At 47.5% G+C, this 26,083-nt stretch overlaps 1 protein-coding gene across 1 annotated transcript in view; it reads right to left on the minus strand.

Annotated features, from left to right (window-relative positions):
- Positions 1 to 26,083, minus strand: part of SRP68 (signal recognition particle 68) — a 309,007-nt gene that overhangs the window by 119,498 nt on the left and 163,426 nt on the right. The window contains exons 9-12 of the mRNA XM_069200204.1: positions 18,493 to 18,591; positions 17,337 to 17,401; positions 9,225 to 9,384; positions 5,522 to 5,616 (exon numbers count right to left, since the gene is read on the minus strand). Coding sequence (XP_069056305.1) covers positions 5,522 to 5,616; positions 9,225 to 9,384; positions 17,337 to 17,401; positions 18,493 to 18,591 — 419 coding nt within the window. The remainder of the gene's footprint in view (positions 1 to 5,521; positions 5,617 to 9,224; positions 9,385 to 17,336; positions 17,402 to 18,492; positions 18,592 to 26,083) is intronic.

The raw sequence follows: 26,083 nt of genomic DNA on the forward strand, positions 1-26,083 counted from the left end.
TAAGACACTTAGTAATGACTTACAGGACTGTTCTTCTGGAGTTAAGGTAAGTATAAGGCAAGGTCCAAGGCAGCACCAACAGTTCACTCTTGGAGGCACTTGGGCATATGGGTGCAGAGGTGCTTTTCAGCGTTGGGTGCCCTAATGTTATCCTAGGGGGAATGGTCAGTTAGAAAGATGCTGCAAGCTGGGACTGGGGGGTCAGTCTGGCTTAACCAACAATGGGGCTCAGGTCTCACTATGCTCAGGGACTAAGGGACACCTTTGGTCCTCTTCTCCTCAGGCCAGGTCAGCTGGGTGCAGAGGTGTCCTCAGGCATAGGGTTTTTGTCACCGATGGGACTCGTGGTAGAGGGGGTCTGCGCAAAGAGGCTGCAGGAAGTCCACAGTTCGCAAACGTAAGGTGGGCCTCGTCTCAGGAGGGTCCAGGGAACCACGCTGGCACCAATGGCCCACTTCAACTCTGGCTAGGGCGCAAGGGTGCAGTGGTGCATTCCGGTGTCGGGTTTTGGTGGTCTGGAGTCCTCACAGTTCTTCTGGGGTGCCTGCAGGTTGCAAGGGAGCAGCTCTGCTACTCCATGGGAGTTCCTGGGTCTTGGTTGAAGGCTGTCAGTCCTCCCAGGCTTTTGAAAAAATACGGGCAATTGCAGGACAAGTCGTCTTTGGTGCAATTGTTGAGGACAGCAGGCAGGCCAACAGGGCTGGGGCCCACTCAGCTGCTGGTCTTCTGTTCTTACTTTTGTGACTCGACAGGGTTTCTCTTCTTTCAGGTTGGTAGGATCTGCTTTTCTGCTGCCTGGGGCTCTAAAAAAATACTGGATTTAGGGGTGTTTGGGAGTGTAGGGTAGTAGCCACTTTCTGTGGGAAGTGGGCATAATCCTACCCCAGAGTTCCTAGGTTCTGCCATCACCAAGATGGCAGACTTTCAAATTTTAAGTCCACATCATGTAGGCCACCTTAGGAGTGGAACTGGCCTGAAGGTGGACATGCCTCTCTGACTACTAATTTACCAGCCTGTCCAGACACCATATAGGCTCTGGTCAGGGGGCTCGGCAGCACCTCACCTCAAGCCAAATTCACATACCAAAGGTGACTGATTTGGAATGCTATTTTGCAGGTCATCCTGTTGGAAGGTGTGTGTAACACCCCTGCCAGAGCAGGCTTTGTTCCTGACCGCCCAAGAGTGGAAGCCCTCATCCCTGGGAGGCCAGAAACTTGTCAGTAGTGGCAGGCTGGTAAGATCAGTCCATCAGCAAACTAGTCGTTGGTAGGTTTTTCAGGGGGCACCTCTAAGGTGCCCTCTGGGTGCATGTATTAATAAATCCATCACTGGAATCAGTGAGGGTTTCTTCATACAAGACGACCACTTACTATGTCTAATAATTGACAAAGGCATTGCAGGAGCATATCTGCGGTATTAATAAATCCATCACTGGAATCAGTAAGGGTTTATTCATACGAAATGATCACTTAATATGTCTAAGAATCGATAAAGATATCTAGAGCATACCTGCTCTTGCAGGTATGTCCATGCACGTAATATGATGCACCTTGCTTTAGGGCAGGAAGGCCTGCTGTAGGGGTGATTTACATATATTACATGCAATGTTAGGGGGCATGGCACACAGGCTGTGTGCTCGGTCGTGTTTTCACTTTTAGCTGTGCCAAGACATGCAGCCTGCAATGGCAGGCTCCATGAGTTAGGTAAGGGGTCCTGAGGGTGGCACAATAAATGCAGCAGCCCTTAGGGACCCTCTTTGGTACCCATGTCCTAGGTACATGGGGTATCATTTACTAGGGACTGGGGACCAAAGGTATTGCCAATCTGGGAACAATTGTACAGTTTAGGGAAAGGGCTCTGGCAGTGGGGACCTGGATAGCAGGAACCCAGTGCACTTTGTCAAAACTGCATTGAATACCACGCAAAATGTGGGGGTGACAAAGTCAAAAAGGGACACATTCCAACATCATGCCACCCCAGTTTGGACCCAGCCATATGCAAATCAGTCTTGACCCTGCTCTCCATAGGAACAGTCCAGCCCCAACTCCCAAGACTGGAAACAAGCATCCTGGGACTGATTTAGGAGTATCACCCCCATTAGCCAGGTTAGCTTGAATCCAGTGGTAGAGAGAGCCTGGACCCATGCCTGGACATTACCCCGTGCTGCAAATGCAAAAATAACTACGTGATGTATTGAATGCTTTAATTATTCTTAGCCATTCACAATCGCTTGGGGCCACATTCTAATCCATTGTTTTTTGCCCACCATGCCACTCCATTTTGGACCCAGCCATAAGTAAATCAGTCTTGACCCTGCTCCCCATGGGAACAATGGATTGGGATGTGGACTGAGCAATTGCCAGTGGCTAAGATTAATTCACCCTGGAAAAACAACTAAGCTCAACATAAAAAAATGATTCATAAGAGTTCATAGCAGTAGCCCTGCTCAGTTCAATATGGCATGACAAACTTCCTCTGTCACAGATTGCTGATTTCTAAGCCTGCCTTTACTTAAGGACCTTATCCAAAAGAAGGTCTGTAAGTACCCAGGAGAATTGCTGACTCAATTATTATAAATTTTCACCTTTATACCCACGTTCTCATCTTCTAAGATTCATCCAATGATTACTACAAACCTTTTGACAATTATCACCAGTTGCTCTCCTTCCCAACTTCAAGCTATTCCCATGCCCCAACTCAACAGTTGTAAGGAAATGCCTCCTTGGCATGGTTACCCCCTGACTTTTTGCCTTTGCTGATGCTAAGTTTTGATTTGAAAGTGTGCTGAGGCCTGCTAACCAGGCCCCAGCACCAGTGTTCTTTCCCTAACCTGTACTTTTGTTCCCACAATTGGCACACCCTGGCATCCAGGTAAGTCCCTTGTAACTGGTACCCCTGGTACCAAGGGCCCTGATGCCAGGGAAGGTCTCTAAGGGCTGCAGCATATCTTATGCCACCCTGGGGACCCCTCACTCAGCACAGACACACTGCTTGCCAGCTTGTGTGTGCTAGTGGGGATAAAAAGACTAAGTCGACATGGCACTCCCCTCAGGGTGCCATGCCAACCTCACACTGCCTATGAAGTATAGATAAGTCACCCCTCTAGCAGGCCTTACAGCCCTAAGGCAGGGTGCACTATACCATAGATGAGGGCATAAGTGCATGAACACTATGCCCCTACAGTGTCTAAGCAAAACCTTAGACATTGTAAGTGCAGGGTAGCCATAAGAGTATATGGTCTGGGAGTCTGTCATACACGAACTCCACAGCACCATAATGGCTACACTGATGCCAGTGTACATTTTATTGTAACATACACCCCAGAGGGCACCTTAGAGGTGCCCCCTGAAACCTAAACCGACTATCCGTGTAGGCTGACTAGTTCTAGCAGCCTGCCACACACCAGACATGTTGCTGGCCACATGGGGAGAGTGCCTTTGTCACTCTGTGGCTAGTAACAAAGCCTGTACTGGGTGGAGGTGCTTCACACCTCCCCCTGCAGGAACTGTAACACCTGGCGGTGAGCCTCAAAGGCTCACCCCCTTTGTTACAGCACCACAGGGCACTCCAGCCACGGCCCCACTTTTGGCGGCAAGGCCGGAGGAAATAATGAGAACAACAAGGAGGAGTCACTGGCCAGTCAGGACAGCCCCAAAGGTGTCCTGAGCTGAGGTGACTAACTTTTAGAAATCCTCCATCCCCCAATAGGATTAGGGATGTGCCCCCCTCCCCTCAGGGAGGAGGCACAAAGAGGGTGTACCCACCCTCAGGGCTAGTAGCCATTGGCTACTAACCCCCCAGACCTAAACACGCCCTTAAATTTAGTATTTAAGGGCTCCCCAGAACCTAGGAACTCAGATTCCTGCAACCTAAGAAGAAGAGGACTGCTAAGCTGAAAAACCCTGCAGAGAAGAGGGAGACACCAACTGCTTTGGCCCCAGCTCTACCGGCCTGTCTCCCCCCCCCTTCTAAAGACACTGCTCCAGCGACGCTTTCCCCAGGGACCAGCGACCTCTGAATCCTCAGAGGACTGCCCTGCTCTAGAAGGACTAAGAACTCCCGAGGACAGTGGCCCTGTTCACCAAAGACTGCAACTTTGAAACAAAGAAGCAACTTTGAAACAACTTGCGTTTCCCGCCGGAAGCGTGAGACTTAACACTCTGCACCAGACGCCCCCGGCTCGACTTGTGGAGAACAATCACTTCAGGGAGGACTCCCCGGCGACTGCGAGACCGTGAGTAGCCAGAGTTGCCCCCCTGAATCCCCACAGCGACGCCTACAGAGGGAATCCCGAGGCTCCCCCTGACCACGACTGCCTTCTTCTAAGAACCCGACGCCTGGTAGGGACCCTGCACCCGCAGCCCCCAGGACCTGAAGGATCCGAACTCCAGTGCAGGAGTGACCCCCAGGAGGCCCTCTCCCTTGCCCAGGTGGTGGCTACCCAGAGGAGCCCCCCCTGCCAGCATCGCTGAAGAGACCCCTTGGTCTCCCATTACTTTCTATTGAAAACCCGACGCTTGTTTGCACACTGCACCCGGCCGCCCCTGCGACGCTGAGGGTGTACTTTCTGTGTGGACTTGTGTCCCCCCCGGCGCCCTACAAAACTCCCCTGGTCTGCCCTCCGAAGACGCGGATACTTACCTGCTGGCAGACTGGAACCGGGGCACCCCCTTCTCCATTGAAGCCTATGCGTTTTGGGCACCACTTTGACCTCTGCACCTGACCGGCCCTGAGCTGCTGGTGTGGTAACTTTGGGGTTGCTCTGAACCCCCAACGGTGGGCTACCTTGGACCCAAACTTGAACCCCGTAGGTGGTTTACTTACCTGCAAAAACTAACAAACACTTACCTCCCCCAGGAACTGTTGAAAATTGCACTGTCTAGTTTTAAAATAGCTATATGTGATTTATGTGAAAACTGTATATGCTATTTTGCTAATTCAAAGTTCCTAAAGTACCTACCCGCAATACCTTTCATTTGAAGTATTACATGTAAATCTTGAACCTGTGGTTCTTAAAATAAACTAAGAAAATATATTTTTCTATACAAAACCTATTGGCCTGGAATTGTCTCTGAGTGTGTTCCTCATTTATTGCCTGTGTGTGTACAACAAATGCTTAACACTACTCCTTTGATAAGCCTACTGCTCGACCACACTACCACAAAAATAGAGCATTAGAATTATCTATTTTTGCCACTATCCTACCTCTAAGGGGAACCCTTGGACTCTGTGCATACTATTCCTTACTTTGAAATAGTGCATACAGAGACAACTTCCTACAACAGTGAGCTCCTCTCAAACCTGAAAGCCAAATGGTTACAAAATTAAAAAAAAAAAAAATTTCAACCAAAAACCTAAGCCATTACTGCTAGCTACTTGCAGGCCATGCCCTCTTTCGAGTTAACAGGGAACCCCACTCACAAAGTAAGATAAGACACAGTAATAACTTGTAGCCCTCTCACACATCTATACATTCCCAGGTTTTCTAACATGAGGGATACTCACCCCAACGGATACTCACCTGTAAGCCTTGTAAACTAGTGTTTTAAGCCCAATCTCATTCTGGAAGCTCTTATCCTCTTCTAGCCCAGGTAACTGCAGGAGCTCAACCAGATTCTGTTGAAAAAGAAATGTTACATTGTGTTTTTATCTAGCCTAGGGGCATCAGATTTAACACACTAATGGATGATTTTGAAAACCTCTAACTTTCAGTAACACTAAAGAAAAATATGTTGAGCTACAGTAGGCCATTCTGAGTAGTATATCATAACAGACAAAATACACTTGTTATCCTAGTTCTCTCTCAATGATCTCAATTTTATAGAGCGAACCAGTAGCTTTCTGAAAAATGTATAAATATTTATGCCAGACTTGTAAACATCAATCAGGTCCAATAAAATATTATTAACAATTGTACTAATAAAACCTCACATCTGTATTACAAAAATAGTGTGTTAAAATCCACACGGGAGTGGAGAGCATCATGAACCAATTGAGGTTCTGCCTCTTCTGAGTTAAGTCTCTACCACACTCAACGATGATAAATACATTACATACAACAAAACTGTATATGTAAACAGAGACTCCCACCCCAGTTACCATTATCTCGAAGGGAAAGGCTTGCACAAGTGGTGTTACTGGAATCAATGTATTAGATTAAGGTACTGTAATTTAACAAGTTTTTTGCACTTTCCTACTCTTTGATACACCACAAAACACTTTCTGGGTTTTGGTCTAGTAAATACTCAGTATGTTGTGCACAGCAGGTAGAAAGTCTGTTTAAAAGCATGTTCTATGTGGGAAGTTTAAGAGACTCAGAGATGTACTCTAGACTTGATGCAGCAAAAATGTTGCAGCGCTTAGCATGCCAAAATCAGAAATATGTATTAGGAATGGAGTCATCGTTGCACATAACATACTTTCCATCATGATTTCCAATGTCGGCATTGTGTGAGTGCTACCCTTGTGATTGTGTTTGGTGAGAAATCAGGCGACTGCTGCCTAGTGTTGCAACTGAAGAAATCAATAGATTTTCCTTACATGGGTCCCTGGGTGCACACAGGTGAACAAGGGGTTTAGACTGACAGTGTTATACACCTGTACTCACAGTTCACAAGTCAAAATCAAACTCACAGCACACATTGTGAGGTTTCAAAAGGCGAAAACCACAGAACATATTTTTCTTCTGTTTAAAGAGCTGTACTGCAGCCATCTGGTAAGATCTGTATAAAATCCTTGCTGGAAATAACCCTTTCCAAGTCTGCATGCAACCACATCTCATTCAGCCACACCACCGAACTCCACTGGACCGACCACCACTGCGTCCACTTCACATTCAAGAAAAATACCGAACACCACCGCCCCCCACTACCGCCACACCGCCGCTGGGGAAAAGTCACCGAAGACCAACTAACCAGCACCCTCTCCAAGAACCCACCGCCCGACCCCACCGACCCGGACTCCGCTGCCATCAACCTCCAACAGTGGATCCTCAACTGCGCCAACACCCTCGCACCACTCAAGAGGCCCACCGTCAACCAAGAAAAGAAAAAAGCAGCCTGGTTCACAGACGAACTGATCACCTTCAAACGCACCTGCCAGAAACTCAAGAAAAAATGGCTTCTCGAGCGCACACCCGACAGCCTAGCAACCCACAAGCCACCCGCAAGCACCACCAACTTATCCGACTCGCCAAACGCTCCCACTTCACTGAACGCCTAAACAACGCACACGACAGCAAGGAACTCTTCTGCATCGTGAAGGAGCTCTCCAACCCCAACGCCAACGACGTCCCACCATCCCAGAAACTCTGCGACGCACTCTCCACCTTTTTCTACCAGAAAATCGCCGCCATCCACGACAGCCTCAACACCACTCCTCCACCAGACCCCACCCCCGACAACTCCTCCCACGCCGACCACCACACCAACTGAACCCACGTAGATGACGCCGAAACCCGAAAGACCATGAACTCCATCCACTCAGGATCCCCCTCAGACCCCTGCCCACACCACGTCTAGAACAAAGCCGACTCCACCATCGCCCCCCAACTTCGTAAGATCATCAACCTATCCTTTGACACCGCAACCTTTCCGGACAGCTGGAAGCACGCCGATATCCAAGCCCTCCTCAAAAAACCCAAGGCTGACCTCAACGATCTCAAAAACTTCCGCCCGATCTCCCTCCTCCCCTTCCCAGCGAAGGTCATCGAGAAGATCGTCAACGCACAGCTCACCCACTACCTCGAAGACAACTCCATCCTGGACCCCTCCCAATCCGGATTCAGATGCAATCACAGCACCGAGACTGCACTCCTCGCCGCCACAGACGACATCAGACAACAAATGGACAACGGCGAAACTTCAGCCCTCATCCTCCTAGACCTATCCGCCGCCTTCGATACAGTCTGCCACCGCACCCTACTAACTCGTCTCCACGAAGCCGGAATTCAAGACAAAGCCCTCAATTGGATCTCCTCTTTTCTCTCCGGCAGAACCCAGAGAGTCCGGCTCTCACCCTTCTGCTCCGAAGCCACCAACCTCATCTGCGGCGTCCCCCAAGGCTCCTCGCTAAGCCCGACGCTGTTCAACGTCTACATGGCACCCCTCGCACAACTGGCCCATCAGCACAACCTCAGCATCCTCTCCTACGCCGACGACACCCAGCTCATCCTCTCCCTTACTAAAGACCCACACACCGCCAAAGCCAACCTCCACGAGGGACTGAAATCCATCGGCGAATGGATGAGAAACAGCCGCCTGAAATTAAACTCAGATAAAACAGAAGTCCTCATCCTCGGACGCTCCCCCTCGGCCTGGGACGACTCCTGGTGGCCCACCGCGCTGGGACCCCCACCCACTCTAGCCAACCACGCACGCAACCTCGGCTTCATCCTCGACTCCGCTCTCACCATGTCTAAACAGGTCAACGCAGTCTCCTCCTCATGCTTCAACACCCTCCGCATGCTCCGTAGAATCTACAAGTGGATCCCGACGGAAACCAGAAAAACAGTGACCCAAGCCCTCGTCAGTAGCAGACTTTACTACGGCAACACACTCTACACAGGCATCCCAGCAAAAGACATCCAACGACTCCAACGCATCCAGAACGCATCCGCCCGCCTGATCCTCGACATACCCCGCCGATGCCACATCTCCCACCACCTGAAGGACCTCCACTGGCTCCCCGTGGACAAGAGGATCACCTTTAAACTTCTCACCCACGCACACAAAGCACTACACGACACCGGACCCGCCTACCTGAACAACAGACTCAACTTCTACGTCCCCTCCCGCCAACTCCGCTCTGCCAACCTCGCCATCGTTCCCCGAATCCAACACAAGACCTCCGGCAGCAGATCCTTCTCCTACCTCGCCGCCAAGACCTGGAACTCACTCCTGACCTCCCTGCGCCAGACCCAGGACCTCCTCACCTTCAGGAGACTCCTCAAGACATGGCTCTTCGACCGATAGCAGCTGCCCCCCCCCCCTCAGCGCCTTGAAACCCTAACGGGTACATAGCGCGCTTTATAAATTTATTGATTGATTGATTGATGCAGAATCAGGTCTCTTAACTACATAAACATAAATCAAGTCCAAGGATAAGTTACACACCCCTACACGTCGGAGTTTGGTGTCGCCCTCCTACTAAACTAATGTCAGCAAGAAAAACTGAATGACAAAGTAAGCACTGTCTCAGGTTAGTTGCCTTGTGATCCAAGTTACCTGCAAGATGATGTCATAAAGCCGAATGAGGTCCTGTGGTCGAGTGGCACGACGATTATCATCCTCAGACTGTGGCTGCTGCAGCAGGGCTTTCTGCAGGGCTTTGGCCATGCTTTCATTGCGTTTGATGGCTGTTGAGAGCTTGATGAAGGTCAGGTAGCTAGAAGGTCCGGGAAAGGCAGGTTAGATTAAAGTCAGAGGGCATCCCATCCCCACTATGTTAAGCTCTTTATGGGATCAGCAGAAACACAGTGCTAATAAGATTCCATACAGGGCACTAATAGATTAATTGGACACTTGCCAGATTTAGATGGCCTAGCAGTAACGAAAAACAAAATCCTATTATCAAACAAGTACCTTCATACTGAAATAAGTTACTTACCTGTAACTGTAGTTCTCCAGTATTGGAAGCTTTCATAGATTCACATGCTTGAATCCTTCGCCGTCGTTGTGATGGGAGTCCCCGGTGTAATACAGAAGCTATGCCCAATTGCATATAAACATTACAGGCATTAGACCTTTATCTTAGAAACATATATCAGTCATTTTGTTTAAAAAAAAAAAAAAAAAGGGACCAAACTCTAGAAACAACCAATCAGGTTACACCACCCTGTAGAACCCTCCTGTGAGGAGCTGCCGTCCCTCAGATTGTCCAAGGATTAGTGCTGTAATATAGTTACTACTAAAGAATGAAGGTGAGCTCCCCAGGGGAGGCGGTGGGTCGCATGCGAATCTATGAAAGTTTCCAATATTGGAGAAATATACAGTTACAGGTAAGTAACTTATTTCTTACCTCAGTATTGGAACTTTCATGGATTTGCATGCTTGAATCAGAATAGCACGCAGTGAGTAGCACATTTTCTGTACAATATCCACATACTGTTATTTAAGAGACAGCGTGAACAGTTCTTACAGCTTTTGTTTGTAATTTAGAGTCTAGAGAACAGAAAGTTATTAAGCTATAGAAAATGTGACATAAAACAGTACAAGCGGATGGAGGGAACAACAAATGGCTCACCTTTATTGGAATAGATGTCTAAGGACTGCTTGTTCAACTGCTGCTTCCTGGAGCGTCTCTGTGTCCAGGAAATAGTGCTGTGTGAAAGTATGTGCTGTCTTGTACGTTGCAGCTCGACAGATGTCCAGTATCGATACACCTGAGAACAATGCACAGGACGTGGATATGGCTTTGGTGGAATGTGCACGCATCTTAGTATCCAATGGTCGACCAGCTTTCTAATGGCAAAAGACGATTGCATTTTTAATCCATCGAGAAATAGTTTGTTTAGTTACAGGGTACCCCCTTCTAGGGACACTAAAGGCTACAGCTGGTTTGTTCTTCTAAAGGATTTCGTCCTGTCCAAATAAAACTTGATGCATCTCTTTAGATCAAGTGAATGACGGGATCTCTCTGCAGCAGCGTGGGGGTTTAGGAAGAATGACTTAAGTACTACAGGTTCATTAATATGAAAGTACAAAGGCACCTTTGGGATGAATTTAGGATTGGTGTGTAAAATAACAGTTGTTTTTGAATTGTAAGAAGGGTTCTTGTATTGTAAAAGCCTGTATTTCGCTAACCCTATGTGCGGAAGTAAGGGTGAGTAGGAGCGCCACCTTCCTGGTGAGGTACTTGATGTCTGCCCTATGTATGGGCTTAGAGGGCTCCTTCATCAGCTGGCCTAGGACTGTGTTAAGTTGCCATGCTGGAGGGTTGGGGGGGGGGGGGGGGGGGGATTTCACTGGAGGAAAGGATCTAAAGAGACCTTTCAAAAATTGTTTTATCAGCCTTCGCGAACAGATGGTTTCCCGGACATTCTCCTATATCGAGAAATAGCTGCCCCATGAACTTTGATGGATGCATGGTGTAAGGAAATGCCTCCTTGGCATGGTTACTCCCTGACTTTTTGCCTTTGCAGATGCTAAGTTTTGATTGAAAGTGTACTGGGACCCTGCTAACCAGGCCCCACCACCAGTGTTCTTTCCCTAAACTGTACCTTTGCTTCCACAATTGGCACAGCCCTGGCACTCAGGTAAGTCCCTGTAACTAGTACCCCTGGTACCAAGGGCCCTGATGCCAGGGAAGGTCTCCAAGGGCTTCAGCATGTCTTAGGCCACCCTGAAGACCCCTCACTCAGCACATGCACACTGCCCCACAGCTTGTGTGTGCTGGTGGGGAGAAAATGACTAAGTCGACATGGCACTCCCCTCAGAGTGCCATACCAACCTCACACTGCCTGTGGCATAGGTAAGTCACCCCTCTAGCAGACCTTACAGCTCTAAAGCAGGGTGCACTATGCCACAGGTGCGGGCATATGTGCATGAGCACTATGCCCCTACAGCAGAGGTCTTCAAACTGGGGGACGGGCCTCAAGTGATCACAGGGGGGGGCGCCAGACTCTTGCCAAAAGAAGCATTACACACATAACAGGCCTTTGTTTTAAGCAGAAGCATGTTTTTGCATCTTTAAAAAGGTAACAGTGCTTAACTGCAATGTTTAAATAGGTCTAGACATATTTAAACATTGCCATCTTTATACAATAATTGTGCAAAATTCTGAGGAGGGGGCCCAAAGATTTTTATTTTTCAGCTGGGGGGGGGGGCGGGTGCGGCATTAAAAAGTTTGGAGACCTCTGCCCTACCGGCCTGTCTCCAGAGTCGAAAACCTGCAAACAGCGACATATCCAACAGGGACCAGCGACCTCTGAAGCCTCAGAGGACTTCCCTGACCCCCAGGACCAAGAAACTCCCGTGAGCATCTGCTCTCCACACAACAGCTACATCTTTGCAACAAAGAAGCAACTTTCAAAAGAACTCACTCTTCCGTGAGACTTCACACTCTGCGCCGATGCCCCCGGCTCGACATTCAGAGAACCAACACCACAGGGAGGACTCCCCGGTGACTTACGACCCCGTGAGTAGCCAGAGACGACTCCCCTGGACCGCCACAGTGACGCCTGCAGAGAGAACCCAGAAGCTCCCCCTGACCGCGACTGCCTGTAACAAGGGACCCGACGCCTGGACCAACCACTGCACCCGCAGCCCCCGGGACCGGAAGGAACCGAACCTCAGTGCAAGAGTGACCCCCCCAGGCGACCCTCTGCCTAGCCAAGGTGGTGGCTGTCCCGAGAAGCCCCCCTGTGCCTGCCTGCACCGCTAGAGTGACCCCCGGGTCCCTCCATTGTTTCCTATACAAAACCCGACGCCTGCTTTGCACACTGCACCCGGCTGCCCCTGTGCCGCTGAGGGTGTTTTGTGTGCCTACTTGTGTCCCCCCCACTGCTCTACAAATCCCCCCTGGTCTGCCCCCCGAGGACGCGGGAACTTACCTGCTGGCCAACTGGAACTTGAGCACCCCTGTTCTCCATAGGCGCCTATGTGTTTTGGGCACCTCTTTGACCTCTGCACCTGACCAGCCCTGAGCTGATGGTGTGGTAACTTTGAGGTTGCCTTGAACCCCCACTGGTGGGCTGCCTATGCCCAGGAACTAAAACTTGTAAGTGCTTTACTTATCTGACAAACTAACCTTTACTTACCTCCCCCAGGAACTGTTGATTTTTGCACTGTGTCCACTTTTAAAATAGCTTACTGCCATTTTAACAAAAACTGTATATGGTATTGCTCTAATTCAAAGTTGCTAACTTACCTGTATGGAGTACTTTGCATTTTATGTATTTACTTCAAATCTTGAACTTGTGGTTCTTAAAATAAACTAAGAAAATATATTTTTCTATATAAAAACCTGTTGGCCTTGAGTTAGTGTGTTCCTCATTTATTGCCTGTGTGTGTACAACAAATGCCCTCTGATAAGCCTACTGCTCAACCACACTACCACAAAATAGAGCATTAGAATGATCTGATTTTGCCACTATCTTACCTTGAAATAATATATACAGAGCCAACTTCCTACACATGGGAAAGCCCTGAGCGTGCTAGCTGTATCAAGTATTGTAAGACTTTTTCCGGGGGGAGGAGAGAGGGTGTATATCCATTGCCTCGCACCATAAACAAAATTGTTTCCACTTCAATTGAGAGAAGCTAACATGAGTGGAGTTATCTGGATTATGTCCTCGTAGGATCCGTGCGCTTCTTTCCATTGCTTGTCCAGCTCCTCTTGAATTGGATGCATATGAAGGCGACAATGGGGAATGAGGTTTATACAAGATGACATCATCCCTAGTAATGACTTGCAGCGTCGAACTGAAAGAGACTTTCTTCTTTGAATTTGTTTCACTAGGGAGATTACCTTCTCCTGTCTGTCCAATGTTGGGTAGGCTTTGGTTTGTTCTGTGTCTAATATAGCGCCCGGGGAAGGCTATCCTTGTCGAAGGTTGCAGTACTGACTTCTCCTGGCTGAGAGTGAGGCCCAAGTACTTGAAAAGGCATAAGGTCGCTCTGATAGACCTGCGTGCTGAGGAAGTTGGGAGCTTTTACTAGCCATTCATCTAGATAGGGAAAAATGTGGTGTCTCTTGTGTCTGAGGTAGGCTGCGACCGGAGCCAGACATTTGGTAAAGATCCGCAGTGCGGATTTGAGTCCAAAGGGAAGGACCATGAATTGAAAGTGACTGCCGGCTACCATGAATCTCAGGAACTTTGTGTCTTGGGTGAATGGGAATATGGAAGTAGGCATCTTGAAGGTCCAGGGAAGCCATATAGTCTGCTCTGTTTAGAAGCTGCAGGATGTCTTGCAATGTGATCATACGGAATGTTTGCTTTTTCAGGTATATGTTTATCTCCTGTAAGTTTAGGATTGGCCTCCACGAACAAGACTTTTTCCGAATCAGGCAGAAGCGGGAGTAGAAGCCTCTGGGAACAGGGTACAACTTCTATTGCTCCTTTGCTCAACATGATCTCCGCTTCTACGTTGAGCAGATGCAGATGTCTGTTGATCCTGGGGTGGTGGCGTCATTGGGGGTATCTGAATGAACTCTAGGAGGTGGCCAAATCGTATTACATCCAGTAGCCATTTGTCCTTGGTTATTTGACGCAAACGATGAATATGATGTTTCAACATTCTCTGAAAAGCTGAAGGGGAAGAACGAGAGGTAGCCGGTGCTTGAAGACAGACATTGCCTACGGGTGGCTTCTTTAGATTGCCTTCCAGGCTTTCCTCTGTGAGAAGGTCTGCTGTAAGCCGCTGGGGGCGGCTGCCTTTGCTGATATTGGGGCCTGGAAGTGTGGAAGGTGGTGGAGTACAATGGAAATCTGTACTGTTGGTATCCTCCACGAAATAAAGATTGCCCTCTGCCCTTGGCTCCACGAAAAGGCCCTTTTCTATACTGCAGAGTGCCCAACAATCTGGCTGTCTCAGTGTCTGACTTTATGGTTTGAAGTGGACCTCGACATGCTTCCCAAATAGTGCCTCTCCATCATAGGGAAGATCTAAAATCTTTGTTTGGACCTCAGGTCGGAAATTAGTGGCTTTAAGCCACCCTTGATGCCTCAAAACTGCCGATCCAGCTAGCAGTCTAAAGCCCATGGCGGCGATGTCAAGTACGCAGACTTTCCGCAGAGGAACGTTGTCCCTCCTTGAGCACCTTTTTGGTCTCAATCTTGGTACTCTCTGGAAGATCTTCCAAACACTGAGTTATGTCCAACCACAGTTGACTATTGTATCTGCCAAAGAGCGCTAGAGAATTGACAGCTCACACCAGAATGGCGGACATTGAGGAAAAACGCTTCCTGATGTTATCGAGGCACCTCCTTTCCTCATCTGGTGGCGCAGTTAACGGTATAGAAGGATTCCTGGAGCGCCGCTGCGCTGCCTGTGAGATGACAGAGTCCAGTTTTAGATGGCCTGTTAGGCAGGCAGGAGCGTCATCCATTGACTTGTACTTCGTATCCAATTTAGGTAACACTGCAGGTACTGTTGCAGGGTTATGCATTATTTTCAAACCCTTACTCCAAACATGGTCAATTATTGAAGGAGCTCTGACCGTTTTCCTGTGAGGTTCTTTGAAATCATACAGGAAACAGTCCTGCTGAGCCACAGGCATCAGTAAATCGAATCGCGTGGCTGCCCTTTCCAGCAGGTTGTGAAAACCACCAATATCCTCAGGAGGAGATTCCATTATAGGTGTTCCAGGAGAGGCAGGTGCTGGAATTATATGCTCATCCCATTCATCTTGTGGTGTTTGGATTTCACCCTCCTTATCTTCTTCGTCCGAAGAGGTTTGCACTTGCGCAGGTACAGACTGGGGGGGAAGCCCGTGGACGAGGAGGCGTTAAAACCTGTGGCTGCTGACACTGCTGAGGGGTTGATGGTATGGTGGGAATCGTTGGTTGCTGCACCGATGTAGGCATTTGCAGAAAATGTTCCCTGTAATCTGCCAACATTGCTTGCAAATCCGACATTAAGTCGGAAGGTAGACATACCAGCCCTTGCTGTTGCTGCTGTTGTGGCTGCTGGTAATAATGCTGGTCATAGTAAGAATCACCATCCGAGTATTCCTGACATTTGACCCATAACTGTGAAGGACTTCTGGCCACCCCAAATAGTCCATCATCCTCAGAGCCATCTTCATCCAAAACGTGTGAAAGCAACAGTCTCGATACCTTACTTGGAGATGTAAGGGATGGGGGTCAAGCGATGCTGTGTAACCTTTTTTAGTCCAATCTGCTCCGTTGACGAAAAAAGAGACAATGTAGACAGTCTCTGTCTCTTTGTAGGTGTTTCCTTGATCGTCGACGAGAAGTGAGTCGGCATAGTCAACGGTGCCATCGACAGAGGTGTCGTCGACGGTGGAAGTGTCGTCGGTGGAGACATCGACGAGTGTGCCGTTGACGGATGCGTCGACGAGATACGCAGCATTGGAGACTGTAGTCGTGGTGACGAAACTGGGCGCACAATCGACGAGGATGAAATACCGTAGACGAGCACTCTGTTGAAGCTGCCGTCGACAAAGATATGGTGACGACGGTAGATGTCGATGTGTGGCCCGTTGACGAACATACCATCTATGATGGTGCTGTCGACAGTGTAGAGGCTGGCTTCTTAAAAGTATGCTTTGGCTGCACAGTCGGCATTGGGGGCTCAGAGAGGGTTTTCTTTTTTGCTTTTAATAGGGATTCTGATCCCTTAGATCTCTCCCACTTCTTTGATGGGCTATGAATCTTTGAGGAACCCTCCAATGACTTTTTAGGTGCCTTTCTAAGGGGGTTCGTCAGTGGCAGTCAATTCCTCAGCATGTCTCCTCACAGGTATCTTGGTGACAGACATAGAAGATGAAGCACTGTCATCATCAGAGACTGGATTATCTTTAGATTTTTAACTTTTGCAGCAAAAGAAGATGACCCTCTCTGTCCTTTAGAGTTTTAGTTGAACATTTCCTACATACGTTACAGTCTCTGGTATTATGGTTAGGATATAGACAGTATAACGCAGTCCTTATGCTGGTCATCCACATGTGGCCTCTTCTTCATGTAGGTGGCAAAGGCTCTAAAAAGCCCCTTTTTAGGTGTCTCTGACACAATTGTCAGTTTGAAACACTCAAATGATGAGAATTGCTGCAAAAAAAACAATCCAAACACCTCAGAAAAAGGATATCTGAGAGCAAACTGAGCAGAACTCAGAGGAGGCTCCTAACCGTGACGTGCAGTGGAAAATCTGAGGGAAGGTAGCTCCTCACATGAAGGTTCTAGAGGGTGATGTAACCTGATTGGTTGTTTCTAGAGTCTGGTCCTTTTTTATTTTTTATTTTTTACACAAAATGACTGATATGTTTTAAAGATAAAGGCCTAATGCATGTAATGTTTATATGCAATTGGGCATATCTTCTGTATTACACCGGGGACTCCCATCTCGATGACTGGGAAGGATTTAAGCATGTGAATCTATGAAAGTTCCAATACTGAAGCAAGTTGGCAAATTCAAAACGAAACTTGCTGTCAATGTCCACGGTGCCTCCTGAGTGAAAGAGTGCAAAAATATTCTCCATCTCAGTACTCCTCAATCTGCACTGTCTTCAAATACAATTTTTATTAAATTGTTAAGTGCCTCAGTGCACATTTTATCAGCTACTATATTCAAATAATAATAAATTAGCCTAGATAGGAAAATGTGTATATGGTTATACAGTTAGCGAACCCCTAACCCTCTATTTACTGTATTTACCTGTGCAGATATTGCAGGTTGGTTACTCTTCCAGAATCCCCATCAACGGGATGGTCACGTTGCTTCTGTAAGTTAAATAAGCATTTGTAAAGCAAACAGGTCTGACCTTGACCAACTAGTGTCATCTTAAATTTTGTTTTACTAGATATATTTTTAAATAATAAGCCTTTCAATTATGCTATGCATTTTATAATTATCATTGTTTGTGAAGGAGACAATAATAAATCACATCCTAACGAAGCACTGACATTTCAGACAGTTTCAATATCACTTTAACACTTTATAACAGCAACTATAGAAAGGAAATTGAAAATACATCACAGCCTAACCAGTGTGTCTTAAAGTACAGGCAAAACAACTGTTATTTAAAAAGAATATAAAAAGGGTACACTCAGAATTAGCTTTTGGGCGGACATGAACAACAAGCACAGGCATTGTGTAGTCCCTCAAAGTATAGGAAGGCACTGGTTAAAGAAGACGGACCCACTGGCCCATATTGTATGCTGTGTTGGGCAGAAATAAAACATTAAAGACAATTTCTCAGCTGAAGGTCTTTGACCAAAAGCCCCTCTTTGTATGTACATTATGTGAATTTTTTTTTTTTTGGAGGGTGGGGGTAAAATAGAAGTCTAGTGAGACAACCGAAGTACTCTTAAAGGCTTGACCTAAAAAGCAAGAGGTGATTAAGGGTACTTAATTTTTTCCCCTCAGTGAAACCTGAGTGTGGCTGACTTTTGGTACTTTCCACAAAATGGAGAGGAGCACACTGGCCACGAAAACGGTGAAATCATGTGCCATGCAACAACTCATCCAGCACTGGATTGCTGATGCATTCTGTGTACTAACAGGACCGCAGTTTCATAGCAGCCGTAGGTTATAGGTTATATTTACTGTAGGAGTCTTATAGACTAGTATTTATAGTCTCCAACTAAGTTTGACTGAACTATTCAGTACATAGAGAGGTTGAGGGAGAGCATGTGGAGGTTAAATTGCACATATGCAAGGTACTGATCTCACCTTGCAGTATGGGAGCACTGTCAAATTTCTTTGAAAATCAGACAATTTAGTTGTTTACTAAGGAGTTTTGAGCGGGAGGAATAAGATATGATCAGAACTTGCAGATGGATATTTATACAAATATCTCTTTTACACTTACCTGCTCTAATTTTAGCTCCTCGCGTACCGCTTGGATTGTGTCCCGACACTCACTGAGCAGAGTCTCAAAAAGACGTTCCTTCGTCTCTTCATTCTCTGCCTAAATGAACAACAAATCACAAAGTTACAATGGTGCCAATACGTTATCACCCATAGAATCTGGCATTCTATATGGCCCACTTAGGGCACAATGCTAGAATAAAGCATTCAGCTAAGCTGTACCACCTGTCGCAAACAAAATAATCCCTTTGCTCAGTATCCCTAAATTCAGCAAGTCCCAAAGCCCTGAAATTAGGCAAATCCATTTTATGGACCACAGATGGCTCATGTAACTGAAGGACATTACTCTACCAAAACGACACTAAAGCAGTGATGTGAAAAAGGACCAGTACCAGTTCAGTGTGGCTATATGGTTAGAGGTTTTTTGATTAGGGGGTGAAATAGGGCAGTCATGCTGTGTTTGGATAACATATCTGTTATGACGGGCAGCAAACAAGTACCTGAACACCACAGGAAGAGACAAGTAACTTATTCCATTCTCCATAGCTCAGAAGCACTACTGACCTTCCACAAGTTTGACCCTTCTTACAAACTAACACGTCAGCAGCCATATATGGCAGTTATGTCAGTATCTAGGTGTGAAATACGTGTGCATACATGTGTTGATAAGGGTGTATATGCACATATACAAAAAAGTATGATATATCTGTGTAACACATAAATTGTTTTTTGGTCGCTTTACATATTCATGTTTCACTCATGTTTTGGTCCAACCCTTTTTCCTCTAGAGGTACTTAACAGTTGTGTGCTTCTGACCAGCCTAACTACCCATCTTACCACTATAAGTCTTGGGACCTAAAACCATCAAACTGTTAATGCACAGGCAACGTCTTACAGACACTGATACTTCTTTCCCTAGTATTATAGCCACACATCTAAACCTATCCAGTTACACACACAATATATGAATAAGTAATCTCAAAAATGTATTTACTGATGTTCCCACTTCTTTATATCTCATTCCTTCTACAATGAGGACCTAGTCCCCTACTTTCTCACAGGAATGTATTTTAGTGACTACCTCGGCAGAGAATGATATAGATCAGCCTGCTGCCGTCATCATGATCTTGTCAAAGCTCCACTGGAGACCCCACATTCCCCATACAACCACCCAGCCCTGCTGAAACCTCACACTCTTATCTCCTTCCTTCCCTGTCCAATTTGCCTTGTCTCTCTGTCCTTGAGACTCCACCTCCTTCTGATACCCTTGTGTGGGACCACCATCACAGGACATTTCACCCCCTCTCTCTGACTACATCAATTCCACTACCTAGAGTATCTCACCTTCTCAAGAGACATCCCCTCTTTCCTACCTAAAACTGTGACAGCAGATCATGCTCCTCCCCAATCACACACACAGTTGTGATCCCTACCCCAAAACCGGTCAAATCTTCTACGCTTTGTTGGCTTTCTGGTCACGCTAGTCCATCTAGACATTCCAAAATCTCTTTACTACATGACCACCTCTCCTCCTCTCAAACACCCCCTTGCCACTCGCTCCATCTTCCCTTTTCTTTTATCAGTGCCACTGAGCCTACGCTTATTCCATCAACTCTTACTTTTTGCCTGACAACTGCCTACACTGTATTGTCTCTGTCCCTTCCCTTCATCCCTGATGAATAACATTCTGGCTAATACACTTCACCAATCTTGTCCCTGCCATCTCATAAACCACACCATGTCACACTAAAAAGTTTGGACTAACCTGTCCCTTAAAGCAGGCAGAAATTCTAATGCCGGCCCTTGGTCTAGCCACATTTCACAACCTCTGGCATCTTCTCTAATTCTGACTTCTACCTCTCTCCTCCTCCCTAATGTTTCCCCAATGTTTTCACACCTTGTATTCCAGAACAACAAAACTATAATGTACTTCAGACTTGTGCTTGATATTTATGTATGCAGTTTGACTTGTTACTGATTACTCCGATTTCATCTTAAACCACTGGGTAGGAAACTATTTTGACAATTAGTGCTATAAACACAAACACACTGAAATCATATTTTTGTTCCTTTGCTTCAGAATAGATATGCTTCAGATCCTGTGATTTCAACAATAAATTTCTTTCATTTTTTTGGGTTTGGCACACTTAGGTTCACATAAATCAATGAAAAATCTGAATATTGTTTTCTCCAATGTTATTGTATTTTTAGATTTGATCACAAACTAATTCCAGACTGCCCTGTTTCGATATGGGTGCCATACCTATTTTATGTGCAGATAAAAGCAATTCAACTCAAATTATAAACCCTTGGATTCAATCAACACATGTTGTGGTCTGGATAAAGCTACCTGCAAAAGATTACTCAAGGCTTTACAAACATGCTGCCAAACGTATGATCGAAACAGGTGTATCTATTTTACTTAAGCATCTTGTCTTCTTAAGGGTCCCATCTACTGGTGCCTAAGTGAATTGTGAACAGGTTCATAGTTTATGGTGCACTTGCTTCCTCTTTCGTATCTTGTCTATAACGTGAAAATTAACATGGTTTTAAGTGGTCCCGTGCTTGATTGGGACTTCAACTCAGAATATATCAACTAAAATGACAGTGACAGCAACTCAATTAGAACTACTTATAAAGCCTACATACACTGGTGAAAGTGGTCCAGAAGGTGTGAACTTTTGAGCCTCCTTATTATGAACAAGGCAATATGTTATCAGCTCAGCCATAGGTATCCAAAACTGCTTAGTGTGCCTTTAATGATGCATATGCCAAGCCCTTTTTTCCACATGTGGTTGGTACAGCAGTACATCCTACTAAGTAGTTTAAAGTAAGGGAAATGTTTCAGTAGAAACCACATTGATACCCTCTGTAGAACAATCCTGTGGTACAGTGCTTCACTCCTTTTTGACTGCCCGAACACTAGTGGACTTAAACTTACCTACACAAAGCTTTTGGACATTCAGCCATAAGTTCAGTGAAATTGTTCATGGATAAAATACTGCTCAATATCCTACAATCTTGCTTCCGTGGTCTATAATGGCCATAGCAGATGGATCATGAGGGATCTTACACAAAGTTAGCAGGTGTCAAGGAGTTGTCTACTTGTTCCTAAGCACTGGCACTGTTGACAATTAGTTGGGAATACATAGCAGGCTGGACCAGAAAAAGCAGCTCCTACAACAGGAATACCACATGCTAGCTCCATACCCCACCTGTGACTCAAGCTTAATAACGTCTGTGCACATGTTCTTTTTCTGCCATGTATGGTTGTAGCAGGCATATGCTTCACAAGGGAATGGCTTGGTATCTCCTGCACAGAAGTGTAAGGAAATGGCTCCCTGTTGCAGTTACCCCCCATTTTTTGCCTGACACTGATGCTGACTTGACTGAGAAGTGTGGTGGGACCCTGCTAACCAGGCCCCAGCACCAGTGTTCTTTTACCTAAAATGTACCATTGTTCCCACAATTGGCACACCCCTGGCACACAGATAAGTCCCTTGTAGAAGGTACCAGTGGTACCAAGCGCCTTGTGACGAGGGAAGGTCCCTAAGGGCTGCAGCATATGTTGCGCCACCCTAAGGGACCTGTAGGAAGTTGGCTCTGTATGTGCTATTTCAAAGTAAGGAATAGCATGCACAGAGTCCAAGGGTTCCCTTTAGAGGTAAGATAGTGGCAAAAAGAGATAATACTAATGCTCTATTTTGTGGTAGTGTGGTCGAGCGGTAGGCTTATCAAAGGAGTAGTGTTAAGCATTTGTTGTACATACACACAGGCAATAAATGAGGAACACACACTCAAAGACAAATCCGGGCCAATAGGTTTTGTTATAGAAAAATATATTTTCTTAGTTTATTTTAAGAACCACAGGTTCAAATTCTACATGTAATATCTCATTTGAAAGGTATTGCAGGTAAGTACTTTAGGAACTTTGAATAATTACAATAGCATATATACTTTTTACATAAAACACAATAAGCTGTTTTAAAAGTGGACACTGTGCAATTTTCACAGTTCCTGGGGGAGGTAAAGTATTGTTAGTTCTTGCAGGTAAGTAAACCACCTACGGGGTTCAAATTGGGGTCCAAGGTAGCCCACCGTTGGGGGTTCAGAGCAACCCCATAGTCACCACACCAGCAGCTCAGGGCCGGTCAGGTGCAGAGTTCAAAGTGGTGCCCAAAACGCATAGGCTTCAATGGAGAGAAGGGGGTGCCCCGGTTCCAGTCTGCCAGCAGGTAAGTACCCGCGTCTTCGGGGGGCAGACCAGGGGGGTTTTGTAGGGCACCGGGGGGTGGGGGGGGGGGGGACACAAGTCCACACAGAAAGTACACCCTAAGCAGCGCGGGGGCGGCCGGGTGCAGTGTGCAAACAAGCGTCGGGTTTGTAATAGGTTTCAATGGGAGACCAAGGGGTCTCTTCAGCGGTGCAGGCAGGCAAGGGGGGGCTCCTCGGGGTAGCCACCACCTGGGCTAGGGAGAGGGCCTCCTGGGGGTCACTCCTGCACTGAAGTTCCGATCCTTCAGGTGCTTGGGGCTGCGGGTGCAGGGTCTTTTCCAGCCGTCGGGATTTTAGAGTCAGACAGTCGCGGTCAGGGGGAGCCTCTGGATTCCCTCTGCAGGCGTCGCTGTGGGGGCTCAGGGGGGACAACTTTGGTTACTCACAGTCTCGGAGTCGCCGGAGGGTCCTCCCTGAGGTGTTGGTTCTCCACCAGTCGAGTCGGGGTCGCCGGGTGCAGTGTTGCAAGTCTCACGCTTCTTGCGGGGATTGCAGGGGTCTTCAAATCTGCTCCTCTGAAACAAAGTTGCAGTCTTTTTGGAGCAGGGCCGCTGTCCTCTGGAGTTTCTTGTCCCTCTTGAAGCAGGGCAGTCCTCTGAGGATTCAGGGGTCGCTGGTCCTGGAGAAAGCGTTGCTGGAGCAGGTTTCTTTAGAAGGCAGGAGACAGGCCGGTAGGACTGAGGACAAAGCAGTTGGTGTCTTCTTTCTTCTTCGGCAGGGGTTTGCAGCTCAGCAGTCTTCTTCGGTAAGTTGCAGGAATCTAAATTCTTAGGTTTAGGGAAGCCCTTAAATACTAAATTTAAGGGCGTGTTTAGGTCTGGGGGGTTAGTAGCCAATGGCTACTAGCCCTGAGGGTGGGTACACCCTCTTTGTGCCTCCTCCCAAGGGGAGGGGGTCACATTCCTAACCCTATTGGGGGAATCCTCCATCTGCAAGATGGAGGATTTCTAAAAGTTAGAGTCACTTCAGCTCAGGACACCTTAGGGGCTGTCCTGACTGGCCAGTGACTCCTCCTTGTTATTCTCATTATCTCCTCCGGCCTTGCAGCCAAAAGTGGGGCCGTGGCCGGAGGGGGCGGGCAACTCCACTAGCTGGAGTGCCCTGTGGTGCTGGAACAAAGGGGGTAAGCCTTTGAGGCTCACCGCCAGGTGTTACAGCTCCTGCCTGGGGGAGGTGATAGCATCTCCACCCAGTGCAGGCTTTGTTACAGGCCACAGAGTGACAAAGGCACTCTCCCCCATGTGGCCAGCAACATGTCTCGAGTGTGGCAGGCTGCTAGAACCAGTCAGCCTACACGGGTAGTTGGATTAGGTTTCAGGGGGCACCTCTAAGGTGCCCTCTGGGGTGTATTTTACAATAAAATGTACACTGGCATCAGTGTGCATTTATTGTGCTGAGAAGTTTGATACCAAACTTTCCAGTTTTCAGTGTAGCCATTATGGTGCTGTGGAGTTCGTGTTTGACAGACTCCCAGACCATATACTCTTATGGCTACCCTGCACTTACAATGTCTAAGGTTTGGCTTAGACACTGTAGGGGCACGGTGCTCATGCACTGGTGCCCTCACCTATGGTATAGTGCACCCTGCCTTAGGGCTGTAAGGCCTACTAGAGGGGTGACTTATCTATACTGCATAGGCAGTGTGAGGTTGGCATGGCACCCTGAGGGGAGTGCCATGTCGACTTACTCGTTTTGTTCTCACCAGCACACACAAGCTGGCAAGCAGTGTGTCTGTGCTGGATGAGGGGTCCCCAGGGTGGCATAAGATATGCTGCAGCCCTTAGAGACCTTCCCTGGCATCAGGGCCCTTGGTACCAGGGGTACCAGTTACAAGGGACTTACCTGGATGCCAGGGTGTGCCAATTGTGGAATCAAAAGTACAGGTTAGGGAAAGAACACTGGTGCTGGGGCCTGGTTAGCAGGCCTCAGCACACTTTCAATTCAAAACATAGCATCAGCAAAGGCAAAAAGTCAGGGGGTAACCATGCCAAGGAGGCATTTCCTTACAGGACCCCTCACCTAACACATGCACACTGCCATTGCAGATTGTGTGTGTTGGTGGGAAGAAAAAGGCAGAGTTGACATGGCATCCCCCTCAGGATGCCATGCCCACAAAATACTGCCTGTGACATAGGTAAATCACCCCTCTAGCAGGCCTTACAGCCCTAAGGCAGGGTGCACTATACCACAGGTGAGGGCATAGCTGCATGAGCAATATGCCCCTACAGTGTCTAAGTCTATTCTTAGACATTGTAAGTACAGTGGGGCCATATTAAGTATATGGTCTGGGAGTTGGTCAAAAACAAACTCCACAGCTCCATAATGGCTACGCTGAGTACTGGGAAGTTTGGTATCAAACTTCTCAGAATAATAAACCCACACTGATGCCAGTGTTGGATTTATTAAAAAATGCACACAGAGGGCATTTTAGAGATGCCCCCTGTACTTTACCCAATCCTTCAGTGCAGGACTGACTGGTCTGTGCCAGCCTGCTGCTGAGAGACGAGTTTCTGACCCTCTGGGGTGAGAGCCTTTGTGCTCTTTGAGGCCAGAAACAAAGCCTGCACTGGGTGGAGATGCTTAACACCTCCCCCCTGCAGGAACTGTAACACCTAGCAGTGAGCCTCAAAGGCTCAAGCTTCGTGTTACAATGCCGCAGGGCACTCCAGCTAGTGGAGATGCCTGCCCCCTGGACACAGCCCCCACTTTTGGCGGCAAGTCCAGGGGAGATAATGAGAAAAACAAGGAGGAGTCACCCACCAGTCAGGACAGCCCCTAAGGTGTCCTGAGTTGAGGAGACCCCTGCCTTTAGAAATCCTCCATCTTGATTTTGGAGGATTCCCCCAATAGGATTAGGGATGTGCCCCCCTCCCCACAGGGAGGCGGCACAAAGAGGGTGTAGCCACCCTCAAGGACAGTAGCCATTGGCTACTGCCCTCCCAGACCTAAACACACCCCTAAATTCAGTATTTAGGGGCTCCCCAGAACCCAGGAAATCAGATTCCTGCAACCTGAAGAAAGAAGAAGGACTGCTTACCTACAAGCCTGCAGAGAAGGAGGAAGACAACTGATTTGGCCCCAGCCCTACTGGCCTGTCTCCAACTTCGAAAACCTGCTCCAGCGACGTATCCGACAGGGACCAGCGACATCTAAAGCCCCAGAGGACTGCCCTGACCCCCAGGACCAAGAAACTCCCGTGAGCAGCGGCTCTGCCCAACAATCTGCAACAAACTTGCAACTTTTCAACAACTTTAAAGACTTCACGTTTCCCGCCAGAAGCGTGAGACTTCATACTCTGCACCCGACGCCCCCGGCTC

Source organism: Pleurodeles waltl, chromosome 7, assembly GCF_031143425.1.
Source record: "Pleurodeles waltl isolate 20211129_DDA chromosome 7, aPleWal1.hap1.20221129, whole genome shotgun sequence".
In the NCBI taxonomy this organism is placed as follows: Eukaryota; Metazoa; Chordata; class Amphibia; order Caudata; family Salamandridae; genus Pleurodeles; species Pleurodeles waltl.